Source organism: Phoenix dactylifera, chromosome 2 (genome assembly GCF_051530095.1).
Source record: "Phoenix dactylifera cultivar Ajwa chromosome 2, Ajwa_hap1_PhDact_Kaust_v1.1, whole genome shotgun sequence".
NCBI classification, from domain to species: domain Eukaryota; kingdom Viridiplantae; phylum Streptophyta; class Magnoliopsida; order Arecales; family Arecaceae; genus Phoenix; species Phoenix dactylifera.
Window position 1 is genome coordinate 39,565,176 of NC_143191.1, and position 15,166 is coordinate 39,580,341.

The 15,166-nt window shown below is 40.2% G+C and overlaps 1 protein-coding gene across 4 annotated transcripts; it reads right to left on the reverse strand.

Annotated features, from left to right (window-relative positions):
- Positions 1 to 7,024: 7,024 nt before the first annotated feature.
- Positions 7,025 to 14,916, reverse strand: LOC103696721 (65-kDa microtubule-associated protein 1-like). Of its 4 annotated transcripts, none has more exons than XM_008778423.5 (12): positions 14,755 to 14,916; positions 13,688 to 13,790; positions 13,523 to 13,611; positions 13,237 to 13,440; positions 10,940 to 11,197; positions 10,650 to 10,865; positions 10,246 to 10,401; positions 9,801 to 10,112; positions 9,079 to 9,166; positions 7,960 to 8,108; positions 7,528 to 7,865; positions 7,025 to 7,342 (listed from the first exon to the last, which is right to left on the reverse strand). In XM_008778423.5, exons 3-11 carry the CDS (start codon positions 13,592 to 13,594, stop codon positions 7,551 to 7,553), a joined length of 1,770 nt encoding a protein of 589 aa, XP_008776645.4. In that variant the 5' UTR covers positions 13,595 to 13,611; positions 13,688 to 13,790; positions 14,755 to 14,916; the 3' UTR covers positions 7,025 to 7,342; positions 7,528 to 7,550. The 4 variants fall into 4 exon arrangements, with proteins under 4 accessions (XP_008776645.4, XP_088572485.2, XP_017695993.4 ...); XM_088716359.2 differs by having other exon boundaries at positions 13,523 to 13,628; positions 14,755 to 14,912; XM_017840504.5 differs by lacking the exon at positions 14,755 to 14,916 and adding an exon at positions 14,448 to 14,752.
- Between the last annotated feature and the right edge of the window lie 250 nt (positions 14,917 to 15,166).

Here is a 15,166-nt window from a genome sequence, read left to right on the forward strand (position 1 = left end):
GCTCCCTGATTCGTCCTTGTTTCTTGAGAGGCTCCACCCCCTAGCCATCTCAAGGTGAATTTTGACGGTAGTGCTTACGGTGACGGAGTCAGAGCAGGTGTGGGATTTGTGATTAGGAGTCATAATGCTAGACTGATTGCTGCTGGGGGGCGAAGCACCGTTGGATTGACAGCCACAGGGGTGTAGCTTAGGGCAGCATTGGAAGACATCACTTATGCTAGGCGAGTGATGGATACTGAGCGTATCATCATCGAAGGGAACTCAACTATGATGATCGAGTGGATACGGGATTGGGGGCATAGGGAGATAAGAACCCTCTGTTGTATGACATTCTTTAGATGGTGGAGGACCGTAACGCCATCCAAGCATGCACATATACCGGGAGGCGAATATGGCCGCTAACTGAGTTGCCTCCTTTGTTGTCCAGCATTCTGAAAAAGTTCTCTAGTCTTGTCAAGGGGCCGCTCCTACACTGCTTCATCATCTTCTCGCTCTGATTCTATTGGTTGCACTGATACTAGAATGATATAAATAGCCGCTATACCAACAACAAAAAAAAAATACTACAACCCCGCCCCCCGAAAACATGCGCGCGCATGCACGCACACAATATTCTATTATAGTAGATTCAAACTAAAGATTGCCACGAATTTTACGGTACTTCAAATTTAAAATCACCATTATCTAGTCCTTTTTGTGATTTGACGTTGTTGTATTAAAATAATAATAATTATTACATCTGGTAGAAAATAATTGAAAAAAAAATAATGATATGAGTTTTCAGATAGCGTCAAATTCTTGGAGATAAATTATGGTGAAAATTTTTGAAATTTAGAATAACTTAATTAAAAGCAGATTAATTGACAAATAGGGGCTCTCCCCCAGACTAGTTCCAGGTTCTGAAGGACTCCTCTGATCTAATCATCATGGACAAAAAAGGGGGGGAAAAAGAAGAGAAAAACGTGAAATGGCGAAATAGACGGATCAGCTCTAATGAAAGAAAAGAGGACAAAGTTGGCAATGCATGGAAAAGGGACATTTAATTGCTATGGCCAGAGCACAACTCGATTTCTAGAGCTAATTGCTTCTTATCGACCCCCCAACCCCAGAGTATTTAGGCCCTGTTTGGGGGAGCTGTTGGCAGTAGAGCTGTTGGAAGTAGAGCTGTTGGAAGTATAGCTGTCTGAAGTAGAGCTGTTATAAAAAGCTGTTTGTTGTTTGGTAACTATATTTTTAAAGTGCTGTGGCACTTTAACATATGTTTGGTAAACAAACTGAGAAAGTACTTTTATATGACAAAATTACCATAAAGGACATTGCATAGTATTATACAATAGAACATGATAAAACATAACATATATTAATACATAATATACGATATAGTATAATATTACTGTAATATAAAATATTATTATTATAATATAGTAATATGATATTGCATAGCATAGCATAATGGTAATATAATTATTAGAGTAAATTAATTTTCTATTATATAACATAATATTAAATTATTTAACATAACATATTAATGTATTATGATATAATGTAATATATATTATATTTATAGTATAATACAATAATAAAGATATAAAATATTATAATTATTAGTATTAATTAATTTCTCATAATATAATATAATATTAAATTATTTAAAATAACATATTAATGTATTATGATATAAGGTAATATAATATAATATGTATAGTATAATACAATAATAAAGGTATAAAATAATATATTATTAGTATAAATTAATTTCTCATAATATAACATAATATTAAATTATTTAACATTACATATTAATGTATTATGATATAATGTAATATAATAATATATTTATAGTATAATACAACAATAAATAACCATTTATCTGTTTAATAGATTATCTCTTTATTTAACTATTTGCAATGGCGACAAATTCACTATACTTATCAATATCATAAGGATCAGATTATTTGCCACTCACTCATTATTTTTCTTTTTATTTATTTATTTATACGTTCATTCGTATATATATTTTTATTTATGCATTTATTTATTTATTATTTTATCCATTGAAATGTATTTATTTATTATCTTATTCATTCATTCATTCATTCATTCATTTATATAAATATTTATTTATTTATTTATTTATTTATTTATTTATTTATTTATTCTTTTCTTTTCTTTTCATTTATTTTATTTTCTTTTCTTCTTTTTTTTCCTTTTCTTTTTTTCTTCTCTTCTTCTCCTTCCTTCCTCTGCCCCCTTCTCCGTTCTTCTCCTCCCGCGCGGCCGGCAGCACCGGAAGGGGGCCAGGCCGCGACGGCCGCGGGAGGGGGCCGAGCCATGGCCGGCGGCAGTCTCGGTGGCCGGCGGCGCCGGAGGGGGTGCGGCACTACGGCGGCGGGGGAGAGGGAGGGGGTGCGGCACTGCAGCGGCGGGGGAGAGGGAGGGGATGCGGCGGCGGGGGAGAGGGAGGCACTGCAGCGGCGGCGTAGGAGAGGGAGGGGGTGCGGCGGTGTGGGAGAGAGGGGGGGTGCGGCGGCGGGGGAGAGGGAGGCACAGCAACGGCGGCGGCGGCGGCGGTGCGGGGGGGGAGGGGGTGCGGGTGGGTTGGGAGGTGGGTTGGGAGAGGAACAGGCGGGCGGCGGGGGGGGGGGGGGGTGCGGGTGGGTTGGGAGGTGGGTTGGGAGAGGAACAGGAGGGGAGAGGAACAGGCGGTGAGACAGTTTTGGGGGAGGAATTTTTTTTTTAAATGGGGGTATTTTGGTCAAAAATATAGCTTTCCGAAAAAGCTAAAACAGCTTCCTCCCAAAAGCTCCAAATTGGAGCTTCCTCCCAAAAGCTGTTTTCAGCTTTCCGCAAAAGCTGAAACAGCTTTTTAAAAAATTTACCAAATACAGTTTTTCATCTAAAAGTACTTTTGGAGGGCTAGAAAGTGCTTTCTGGCCCTCCAAAAGCTCCCCAAACAGGGCCTTAATGATGGCATCGAAGTGGGAGGAAGATTCACTGAGGACTTGTTTGGGAAAAAGCTAATTAAACTTCCCAGTTCCAAAATCTTTGGCAGAAGGGAAACCTTGGGATTCCGAAACTTGCTCGACTGCAGCAGCAATTCCAAAATGTTGCTGCTGCTTCTTTCGGCTTCAGCCTGCACGTGGATGTGCCTCGCTAGACATGGTTCTGCAGCAAGGATTAAAAAGTATATATCATAATTTTTTTTTCTACCCATGTATTCCATTGGAGAGCATAGCTGGTGGATGCTCTGTGGTGGTTATTATTATATATGGATTAGGGGACCATACAATATGGCAGGCGAAGGCTTTTAATCTGGACTGGGTATGCTTTTATTTTTTTCGCCACTGTGTAGTCTACTTTCTAGTGATTCAGCTAGCTGTGCTTATGTAAGATTAGTGTAAGTAGCCGATGTACCTTTTGTGGTTCAAATTTGGCCTGAGGATGACCATGTCGGAGGAGTCGGAGAAGCTGCCGATCGAGGCGGAGGAAGGATGCTACCTCTCGTGCATCAACGTACCTGCACAAAGCCTCACCGGTGTTTCCAGTGAGGACCCTCCGATGCTTAAGTTAGCGTGGAGTATTTGTTGGCCAAAAGTTTTTTAGGCATTACCTGAGAGGGCTATTTATAGTCTCCAAGGAGGTGCCCAGGTGGTGAAGGTATGGCCTGCCCTCATCATGGAAGGAGATGGTGCTGACCAGGTGGCGTGGGCCACGGCTTGCTTGAGGCACACGGTTTCAATTGTCCCTGCGCTCGGTATGGTGCTGGCATGTGCCGCAAGGCATGACCCTTGTCAGCAGGCATAACTGGGGCAGCAAAGCGTAGTCCTTTATTGACGTGTCTGGGCGTGGCCATCAAGCAATGTATGGCGCGGTGAGGTTACTGCAAGGCATGGCCGCAGCATGCACTGGGCGAGATTAGCTCGGCCTTTGGCGGGGGCCGAGGTCGGTCTTACCTGCTTGGAAGGGTGCTGAGGCCGTGCCAACATAGGGGGCCACGACAAATATTCGGTGAGGTCGGCTCATTAGGCGTTGAGGTCGAGCCGACTTGGGAGCCACAATATGTTTGACAATGTCGACTTGGCGGGCCCTGAGATCGGCCTAGCCTCCTTGACTTTGAGGTCCGAACAGCAGGGTGCCCCGAGTTCGGGCCAGGGCGCGTCGTATAGAGTGCCCCGAACTTGGCCGGGGTGCATCATCGTTGTAGACTCCAAAGGCGCCTGCTACAGGTCGTAACAATGGAGAGATCTGGCCGAGGACGGTTTGGCCTTCGGCGAGGTCCAATATAGGACTGGCTCTCAGTGGAACCGAGGTGTAGTGCGGTCGGTACTGAGGTCTGCTTGGCCGGAACGGGGTGATCTCCTATTTTGTGCAGGACGATCCATTTTGTTCCCCATCAATACCAAAAAAAAAAAAGAAAACTTTTAATCTGGAACAAAGTAAGTCTTTTATTCATTTCCTCCACAGCAGTTCCAAACCCGTGAGCTCCATAATCCGGACCAAAGTGCCTCTTTCTTTTATATATGGAACTGATGGGTAATACTAACTAGGAATCTTCTTCTTTCGGAATTTTTCCCAAAAAGCTTTCAAAGTCACCCCCTCGTGAAGCTACTACAATTTATAGCCGGCAATAAACTAATTTTGTTTCTGTTCTAAAGAATTAACAACTTTTTGAGGACAACCAAACGGTAAGAAACAATTCAGAAATTGGATATCGAGATAATATGTCATGAGAACCAAAGATGTAACAAAATATTGATGAGTAATGAGTCCCAACCATCATCCAAATTGGAGCCAAGCAATCTCAATATGTATGCACATCTCTTGGAGCAAGTGTCTCGACAAACCATTTAAACAATGGAGGCATTTTTTACGCACTTATGCTTGTGGTGGCAGTCTTGCATAGACTTATGCCACGTTATTGTTTTATTCATTTGCTAGAGACTAAGATCCTGTTTGGGAGAGCTGTTGGCAGTAGAGCCGTTAGAAGTAGAACTGTTGGAAGTAAATCTTTTATAAAAAGTTGTTTACTGTTTGCTAACTACATTTCTAAAGTGTTGTGGCGCTTTAACATTTGTTTGATAAACTAACTGAAAAAAGTACTTTTGTATGACAAAATGACCATAAAGGACATTACTAGTATTATACAATAGTGCATAATAAAATATAATATATATTAATACCTAAATATATAATATAGTATAATATTAATGTAATGTAATATAATATTATTATAATATAGTACTATAACATTGTATACTATAGGATAATAATTTAATATAATATTAAATTATTTAACATAACATAATATAATATTATATTATATTTATAGTATAATATAATAATAAATGTATAAAATATTATAATTATTAGTATACATTAACTTTTCACTCTTTTGATGATCATTTATTTCTCTAACAAATTTTCTAGCTAGGTGAAAGAATTAGTTAAATAATTATTAATATTTTTATTTATTTATTATTTTATTTCATTGAAATATATTTATTTATTATTTTATTTATTTATTTATTTATTTATTTATTTATTCGTTCATTTATATACATATTTATTTATTTCTTTTTTTTTCTTTTTCTTTCCTTTTCTCTTTTTTTTTCTTCTTTTTTTTCTTTCCTTTTCTTCTTCTTTTTTTTTCTTTTCTTTTTTCTTTTTTCTTCTCTTCTTCTCCTTCCTTCCCCTCTTTCCTTCTTCTCCTTTCTTCTTCTCCCGCGAGGCCGGCGATGCCAGAAGGGGGCCGGGCTGTGGCGGCCAAGATGGCAGGCCGCGGCGGCCACGGGAGGAGGCTCGAGAGGGGACTGGGACGGCGGGCCCCGACGACCGCGGGGAGAGGGGGGCTCGGGAGGGGGCCGGGACGGCGGGCCGCGGCGACCGTGGGGGAGAGGGGCCTCGGGAGGGGGCCGGGACAGCGGGCCGCAGCGCTTGTCCGGGAGGCAGCGGCCATGGCGGCCCCTTCCTCCCCTTCCTTTTTTTTTTGCTGTGACAAGTCGCAGCGGCGGCTGGGGAGTGCGGCCACGGGTGGCCGGCGTGGTAACTGCCACCGTGGACAGCCACAAGCTGCCTCCCAAAAAAAAAAAAAAAAAAGGGAGAGCTAGCGGCATTGAGGAGAAGGAGATAGAGAGGAAGAGAGAGAGAGAGGAGGGATGGTGAGAGAGAAAGAGACGGTGGGATTAAAATTTTTGGAAGAAAAAAGAAACTTTTAAATGGAGATATTTTGGTCGAAAATAGAACTTCCCGACAAAGCTGAAAATAATATTTTCAGAAAGCTTCAAAATGAAGCTTATGCCAAAAAGCTGTTTTCAGCTTTCCGAAAAAACTGAAACAGCTTTTCCAAAATTTTACCAAAACCCATTTTTTTACCTAAAAATACTTTTGGAGGATCAAAAAGTACTTTTTGGCTCTCCAAAAGCTCCCCCAAACCGGATCTAAATAAGTTAGCACCAAACAAGGGACTGAGAAGTTACCAAATACCCCCAAACAGCACCAGAAGTACTTTCCTCTGGCTTAAGCTATGAGGTCTAACTCCTAGGGGTCAAGGTTAGGAATTTGATTAAATTCAATTAAAAGCCTGTTTAGAGAACTCAGCTGGATCGGGCTGCGTTTTCTATTGGATTCAGTCTGTTCTAGTAGATTATATCAATCAGATACCTTTCCAATAAAAATCCTGTAGAAAGAAAAAAAGATTTATAATTTTTTTTCCACTGCAGACCAACAAACCAACATTAGAATTTATGCTAAAATTAGAATGAATTTGTCAAAAAAAAAAAAAAGAGTTGAATAACCCAACAGACCTGATTTTTATAAAAAAACTTAGCACAACCCTGCTGGATTTTCTAGACTTCAAAATTAATCCCAGATCCAGAACCATCCAGCCTATTGCCACCACGTTATCCCTCTGTGTCTATCCTATCCAAGCATCGTTGGATAGCCATCATACGTTTTTAAGCTCATGATGACCTGACTCGGACCTGGTTGGCTAAACAATTAACTAGCAAGCTTAAAATCCAGAAGCTCAAGCATGCAATGTTGATTGTCATTCACGACCACCATCATCTTGGTTTTCAGACACGAAGGAAAGCGATCTTCGGGTATTTTGTTTTAACAGAAAACTACACGATCAAATGCCCGGTCAACAGAGAACCACAACGCTATTATTATACAGGCCGTTCCACTTCATAGTGGAGGTAATCTGGCTACAAGAACTCGTGAAGACAGCAACGGAATACACTTGCTCGAGTCTGCTAAAGAGTCGTGAAACACACCGTTTGTTTGGGAGTCGCCCAGGTCAAAGTGAATGACAGAACGGCCGCCTTTTGCCTCAACAAAATATCTACAACCAGCGACAACATTACAAAAGATTAATTTGCATCGCAAGACCAGTATTTATCACATAAAAGCTTCTCCGTTTAATATTAATTTATCAAGAATAGAACTTCGTGGGACAAGTCAACCGTAGTATTTATCACATTAAGCCTAACACAAACTGCAACAATAAGAATAGCAAGAATAACTTACCCCATATATGTTTCCACGTGATGTCACGGAGAAGCAGGAGCTGGGTAGCTGCCGGGCACAGCAGGGGTTGCATCCTCTTTTGCAATGGCTACGTAGTTTACTGGAGCAGAAGGCCGGTTAGCTTCCCTCTTCCCATCCCTGCTCGCAGATCGAACACCATTGCTGCTACTGTGATGGGTGCTGAGAGAAAGCCTCCTGCTAGGGGTTCCATTTGATGCTCCAGCATTGCCACGAGGGCCCACCACCTTCTTTGGGCCGAGCGGTCTGGCTGGGCTGGGCTTGGAGCCGAACAAGGCTTCTTGTTCCGTGTTCAGCTGCTCGTGGAACCGCTTCTGGTCCTGCAAATTAGGTAGCACAAGAAGGGAGAGAGGTTAAAAAAGAGAGGTAGGGTTGACAGCTGCAATTGATCATGAAAGGGCCAAAATAAAATACCCTTAGTCTTCGCTTCTCTTCCTCTCTGTCCTGCCTTAGCATGGTATACTCATCCAGCATTGCAAGAAGAGGAACGCCATCATACACGAACGACGTGCCCCGATCCTCCTCCCATGCCCGAGTCTTGGCCGTCAGTGTATCGACAAGAGCTAGAACCACAAACCAAAATTTAGCCAGGCACCAATGCCAGAATGTTTAATCCACCATCAAGTATAACTTTTCTTGCAAATTCATGGAAAAGAAACATCTTTTGCAAACCCAACGTTGATAAAATGTTCCGTCAACCATCAAATACATGATTGCAGATCCAATTTTAATGTTTAAGTAGCATATTCAGCTTTTGATTATCTAGTGCCATGAATCTACAAAAAATGATTATAGTATCAAATTGATGTGCAATGCAGCAGAGAGTATATTCAAAAATGATGAAACAGGTATACTTTGATATCATTTATTTTTAAAAAAGCAATCGTCACAATTTCTCTAGCAATTGAACTTCCTGAATTCTATCATACTAAAAATATTTCACCTTTTCAGAAGTCTGGCTGACTCAGGCTGGATGCAGGGGAAGGGGGAAATGCAAAGGAAATAAAAATGAGAGAATGGGAGCTGATTTTTCCTATTAAGCGATAATTGTGCCTAGAGTGCCTAAACTTGGGACGCCACTGTCATTTTCTTTATTTCCCTAGCATCCAGAGAGAGCTATTATGGTGGAGAAAATTATTGATAGCGTAACATTTAAGCGTGTGGGCTCCTAAGAACCTCCATGTGCGGTCACATTAGCCAACCCATTTTAAAAATTACGACTGGAAGCACACAAATATAAATTAATAAAGCCAGCAGGGCGGGCACCCTGGTACAGCAATAGATAGTATTTAAAAGTAATGGGCCCTGATATGAATAGAAGAGTAAATGTTTTTGCGTCACATTTTTAAGTGGAACTGGTTCTGTTCTGATATTGCTGGGCATGCAAGCACTGCAACCCCTCCTAGTGCTTGACATATACATATGTGTGAACCTTGCCAGTTAATTTACAAAAGCTGATCTTTGTACCTTTGAAAGTCAAGTCTTAACAAGCAAAGGATATTAAGGAACTTTGACGAAGTTGTTTAAACATACCTGGAATTTTATTTACCAATATACGAGCTTTCTCCGCACGCTTGAGGTTTAAGTGTGCACCTCTACTCGCATTATATCTGTTTTCATCCTGAAAAAGAAAGGATAGCATCAGAAGGTTTAAATTAGGAGGTCCGCATGCATGTATTCGGAAAATTATTTGCACCTGAAAAATGACTCTTCTCTGGATAGTTTATCCTCTGTGCTAATAATTTTCTCACAAAGTGTTGAAATAAATTCCAAAATATGCATGATTTCCAAATGACAAGGCCAAGCAAAACATCGCAGGGTAGGTTTCAGAAAGGCACATGGAACATACATGTGAGGTTTGAAATTCAACAGTTATATGTCAACTTTTTGAACACAAAATACATAAACATAATATTTAAGCAGCTTGTATTCTAATGGTCCTAGCTGCAAAGATGCCCCTTCTGGTAAAATTAGTTTGGAAGCAACTATTGCTGAAAGATGACTAGGATGATTAATCTCCAACAAGGTCAATTAAAAGAACAAGAGTTGTATGACAGTTAATCCAGGTTAACAAGGTCAGTATCTTTATCCGTCATCACCATCACATGGTAATATTGAACACGCAAATTCCACAAGCCAACACCAATGGAAGAAACCCAACTGAACTGAGAGTTGAAAAAGATAAAATATAATCTAGATTAGAGAAGTGAATTCAGAACATATAATCTATATTAGAGAAGAAGTAAATTCGGTACCCGATTATAGTCTTCAAGCCAGCTCTCTTCTTCACATGCTGACATCCATTTCTCAATCTTCTCCAAAATTTCTTTTCTGCATAGGGCCTCTTCTTTGGCTTTTAATATCTGATTATCCATGTCTGCTAGTAATTCTGAAGGCTCGACATTCTCAGAGTCAATTAGAGACATGATTTTCTCTCGAGCGGCTGCAGAATCTATCTCAATGTGAGCACGAGCATATATGTCTTCAAGCTCAGTCTGTTTCTTCAAAGCTATTTCCTTCATCTTGCTGGCCTTTAGTTCATCTAACCTTTCAACTTCAACCTCAGCCTTTGTGTAAAGAAAGTTTTTTAAAAAGAAAAGTTAGAGCATGCCAAGTGAATTCACGTTTTATTCAAAAATTTACCCAGGGAACAAAAAACTAAATGGTTTGAAAAGCTCAAAATTGGTGCAACTGACCAACCTGCTCAATCAGATCAAGGGCAAGGGCTCCAGGAACCATGACCTCATCCACTGTTGCAGAGATATTACAAGTAACATGATTGAACAAACTCCGCTCCTCCGTAAGGGTATCCATTAGATTCCAAAGATCAGTCAACCGAGCAGCTAGCTCTTGAAGCTGAGGAGAAAAGAATGAAAATCACTTGTTGCATCCATTAAAAAAAAAAAGAAAATTACAAAAAATTTCGCAGTTGAGGACTAAAAAAAATATAAACACAAGCACGCAAAATAATTAGGTGATACATGTTGCTACATCTTCTGTTCAGAAAGATCTCGTGTCGTCAATTATATCAATTGTACAGATATTATGCAGTTCCTGTTGATGGTTGAAGAACTAGCAACATAATATTGCAGAACAAGAATTACCTTTTGCAGTCTCATTTTCTTATCTTCTTCAAGTGCCATGACCATTTTAGAAAGCTTCGATAAGGTATCATTGCTAATGCTCTTGGACTGCACGCCAACAGAATCATTTAAGCTAGGATGAACCTCAGTTATAGTACTGAAGAAATCCATCCCTAGGACAGCACAAAGATCATGCACTGTGCTGACAAAGTCAAGAACCTTATGCAGCCTATCACTCTGCCAAAAAGCACCACAAATGTTAGTATGGGTGTAGTGGTTTCAAAATTAGCATGATCAATTTCTATAGCAACCTTTTCTTTCTGAAGTTCTTGGAGTTGAGAGTGGTACTCATCCAACTTCTTCAGGGACAAATCCTCCTCATCAACTGCTGGTGTCCCCTTCTGCTCACCAATTTTTAAAGTTCCAGTAATTTCACCCCGTATTTTATGAATTTGTGAAAGCACGTCAGCAAACTCCTTTATTCTCTCCTCTTTCTGCTTGCGTAATTGTTCCAGTGCTGGTGCTATAGCTGCTAGTTGCTCCTTGATTGTGCCAGATGATTTATCGGGCTGTAGAACACCAAAGACTTTAATCAAGGGCAACCTAATTTGCAACGATACAAAAACCGACCTCATAAAAGTAACTTTTGCAACTACATTCTCCAAAAGAAACTTGTTATTTTCATGTATATGTTATAGCGTTCAGAGTCACATACCACATTGTCTAAAATACAGTCAGTGTTTTCCTACTTTGATTCACTAATAAACAGATTGTTAGTAATATCACATAGAACAATGCAAGAACTCGATAAGCCACTTATCTGTGCATGAGGAGCTTGCACAGCAAAGAGAAGTGAACTGCACTTTATATTGACTACAAGTAGAAAGTTGCTTTCCATGTCAATATGCACTTCAGTAATATTTCAGCTACTCAGGGATACTTAAGTGTTAAACACGGCATCTCCAAAAGACCCAAAACACGGATCCTTATATACAAGGTATACTGGCTACGCATACCTTCAAATGCATGCACACAAGCAAATACATACCAAACTGGAGTTGGGGGCAAGTCATGGTGGCTAAATGAACAAGAAAGTATGGTTAGAGGGCAAGGACAGCAGGTGAAAGGGATCAAGGAAGAAGTGGGATGGTAGGTTTGACTAATAGAGTAAGGAGGTTTAAGAAATGGAGTAAGGATAAAGCAGTATGTTTGGATGGTTGAAATAGCAAATGGTGGGTTGTAGATGAATTAAGAAGGCGGCAATAGCCCTAAGCAATGGAAGAAGATGGGATAGTTGTCGATAGACAACAAAGTAGGAAGATGAGGAGGCAGCAAAAGTAGTGGTCAAAGGTGGTATTTTTTGGTGTTTAAGGAGGATGAAGTGGGTCTAAGTATTTAAGGAGGATATAGTGGATGGCAGGGGTAAAGAGGGGCTTTCACAGTCTAACATATTTATATACAGAGAAAGTGTGTTCTTTTTCTCTCCACAAATATTTTTAATGTGCATGAGCATTGAGCTCCCGCTGTTGCAGGTTCCAGGGAGGGTGCAGCCTTACGTCGCACGAGAAGACGCGTCTAAGTATTTAAGAAGGAGATAGTGGATGGCAGGGGTAAAGAGGGGCTTTCACAGTCAACATATTTATATACAGAGAAAGTATGCTCTTTTTCTCTCCACAAATATTTTTGGCGTGCATGAGCATTGAGCTCCCGCTGTTGCAAGTTCCAAGGAGGGTGCAACATTACCTTGCACAAGAAGAAGTTGTTTCCATGTTTGAAACCTGTGACCTCCATGTCACAATAGAGCAACCTTACCGTTGCACTAAAAGCCACCCTCCCCATGAACGTTTTCAATTATAAATTCAAATAAAGGTTTTAAATACTAGTACCAAAGCCTAAAACATTTTTCCATAGAAACGATAAAGTGTTGGTATGATAACATGTTCCAAATAATTGAAAAAATGTACCAGCCGGTACACACTAATACACACCAGCATGGACTGATACATCTGGTATATACTAGTACAGCTGTTTCAGCATTTCGACACCTGTAATTCGGCCATTTTTTGTGCTAGAATGGTACGATACCAAACATACCATCCCGCTTCGAGGGTTTTTGAAATCATGATCTGAATGGGTAATATATCTCCTGCTCTACACCTTAAATTATATATCCTAGTTCAAATCTCTATGAAGCATTTGATAAAATTATTATCAATAATTAAAATGCAATATATTATAACTTAGTCTATATGGAGAGGCTGAAGCTTAACTATGAAAATTCAAAATTAACATCTTGAAACTAATAGTTTTTCTTTTCCAAGCATAAGCTATTATTTTTTATAAAGCGACAACTTCAGCAGAAATCACATCAACTATAAATAATTAAATTCTTATTGTTCTAATTCTAGTTATTTTTTCTTGGTGAAATAGAATTTCTCACTCATAAGCAGCAAGTGATAGCTCATACAAATGCTTCATTATGGCATAGCAAAATGAAGTGTGAGTTATAATCATCTCATGAAGTTTCTAAAGGTGGCCTTCAAGAAATAAAAACACCATTTAAACAGTTAATGTTTGCTAGAGCATTAGTAATAATGTAAAAACTCACTATGTCAATGAAAGAGTTTTCTCCAAGCACAGAAAGAAATCTAGCAAGCTCCACTCTAGAATCAGCCAAGGCCTGAAGAAGGAGAACTCTTGATTTTGATGCCTGATCAACTTTCCTCTTGTAAACATCCAGGCACTCCTGTTCTAGCTGAAGCAGCATTTTGTCACGTTCCTCGTCGCTCTCACCAACCTCATCCCATATTAACTAAAACAAAGAGATCATGCATCTAGTACGCTGTATTGTTTCTTCCATTGAAAGCAAAAGTTGCATATAATAAATGAAATACCTGCAACTGCTGCAGCAAAGAACCACATGTGGTTTCACCTAATAATGGATTCTTGGTTCCTGTGATGGCCATTTGTAGCTCAAGACAATCTACACAGAAAAAGACTCTATAACTGGATGTGTTGTGGTTGCATGATGGTAGAGAATGTGAATCAAGGAAACAGACCTTAAAGTCGGTGCCCTTCAGGAGATTGATGCAGCAAATGCCGTTGTTGTCACTTATCTTTTGGTGGACTTAAATATATCAGATCAGCTGAGTTGCTAGAGTGCTGTCAGAATTTAAAAGATCAGTGAGTTACATCACAACAGGATGAAACAAATGCAATGGTATTCCACGTACATGAGTTGAATCAAGTGCTAAGATAGTAGGGGAAATTTCGGTATGCAAGGATAACATTAAAATCTTAATAATTTCAACAAAAATTGTGCATTTGTGAATAGATGGCTAGCCAGGGTAGTATACGGCAATAACCAATCAGTTAACTGGTAACCATCACCCGTGCAGTTAGCATCCACAATTTCACACTACATCTACCACGTGGAAAAGTAACTGCAAAAAAAAAAACTATTTTTTAAACATACAACCACCATATTGCCGGAAAAGTTGGATTTTAGTCAAGGCATAATGATCGTATAACAATTCAACAGCAATACGAGCTGTGTCTCTCTTGCTCCAGAAAGTGGGTATATTAAGCAAAAAAGATAAGATTTCAACTCAAAATCCCAAAATTTAAGCTGCCCCTGTAGAGAAAGACAGGGAAATAAGGAGAAACATAGACGGCACCAGACCAAAGCCCTAAACCCCTGGAAACTCAAAACCACACCAAGCCCACCAAAGTTTTGCCCGCGGAAGAAAAAGGATGAAGAAAGAATGATGTGACAGCTCTAGAAGCTTCAAGATTTCTCTAGCTAACCACTTCTTTCACCTAGTTTGTTTCAATCTCAGGGAATCGATGCCAAGAACCACAGCGTCCGCGCACTTGACCAGAGAAAGACATCAAGAAACCCTCATTCCTACCAAACCACAATCAATCCGGCCAAGAAACCCGCATTCACCGGGAGTCCCCCCCAGTCCTGACTCCTAAAGCCCAAGATCCCGATTTCCATCAAATCGAGGCCGTTCCAGCGCGAAGAAGTCAAAAAGAACGGCGTTCCTCCCGAGATCACAGAGAAGTAGGGAGCTCCAGCAAGAAATGTGAAAGGAAACGCGAGGAAAAGAGACAGAGGGCTTACCTGCGGCGCCGGAGCGCTAGCGTTTTGAGAACTTCTGAGGAGATCTGAAGGTTCCAGTGTTCCACTCGGTACTTCACCCGCGCCCTCCCAGAGAGAGGAGAGAGAGTCCACTGCTTCTTTCTTCAACAAAGGACAGAAGAGAAACCAGGGACCAATACAATCGAATGCAGCTGTCTCCGTGGGGCCTTTTATCCGTCTGTGAAAATTGTGGATGCGGTCACCTACCAGTACGCTTACCTTCATGAAAACTTTACCTTCATTAATTTGCATGCAACTCCCTCTCTTTCTTTTATTTCACGAATAACTCCCTAGAGTTTAATAAATGCTAGAAAAGTGATACCACTACGTACGACCTTTAGGTTTTTTTTTCCCCGTATACTTCCTTTTTGCCCCCCATAACACTAATACTAAA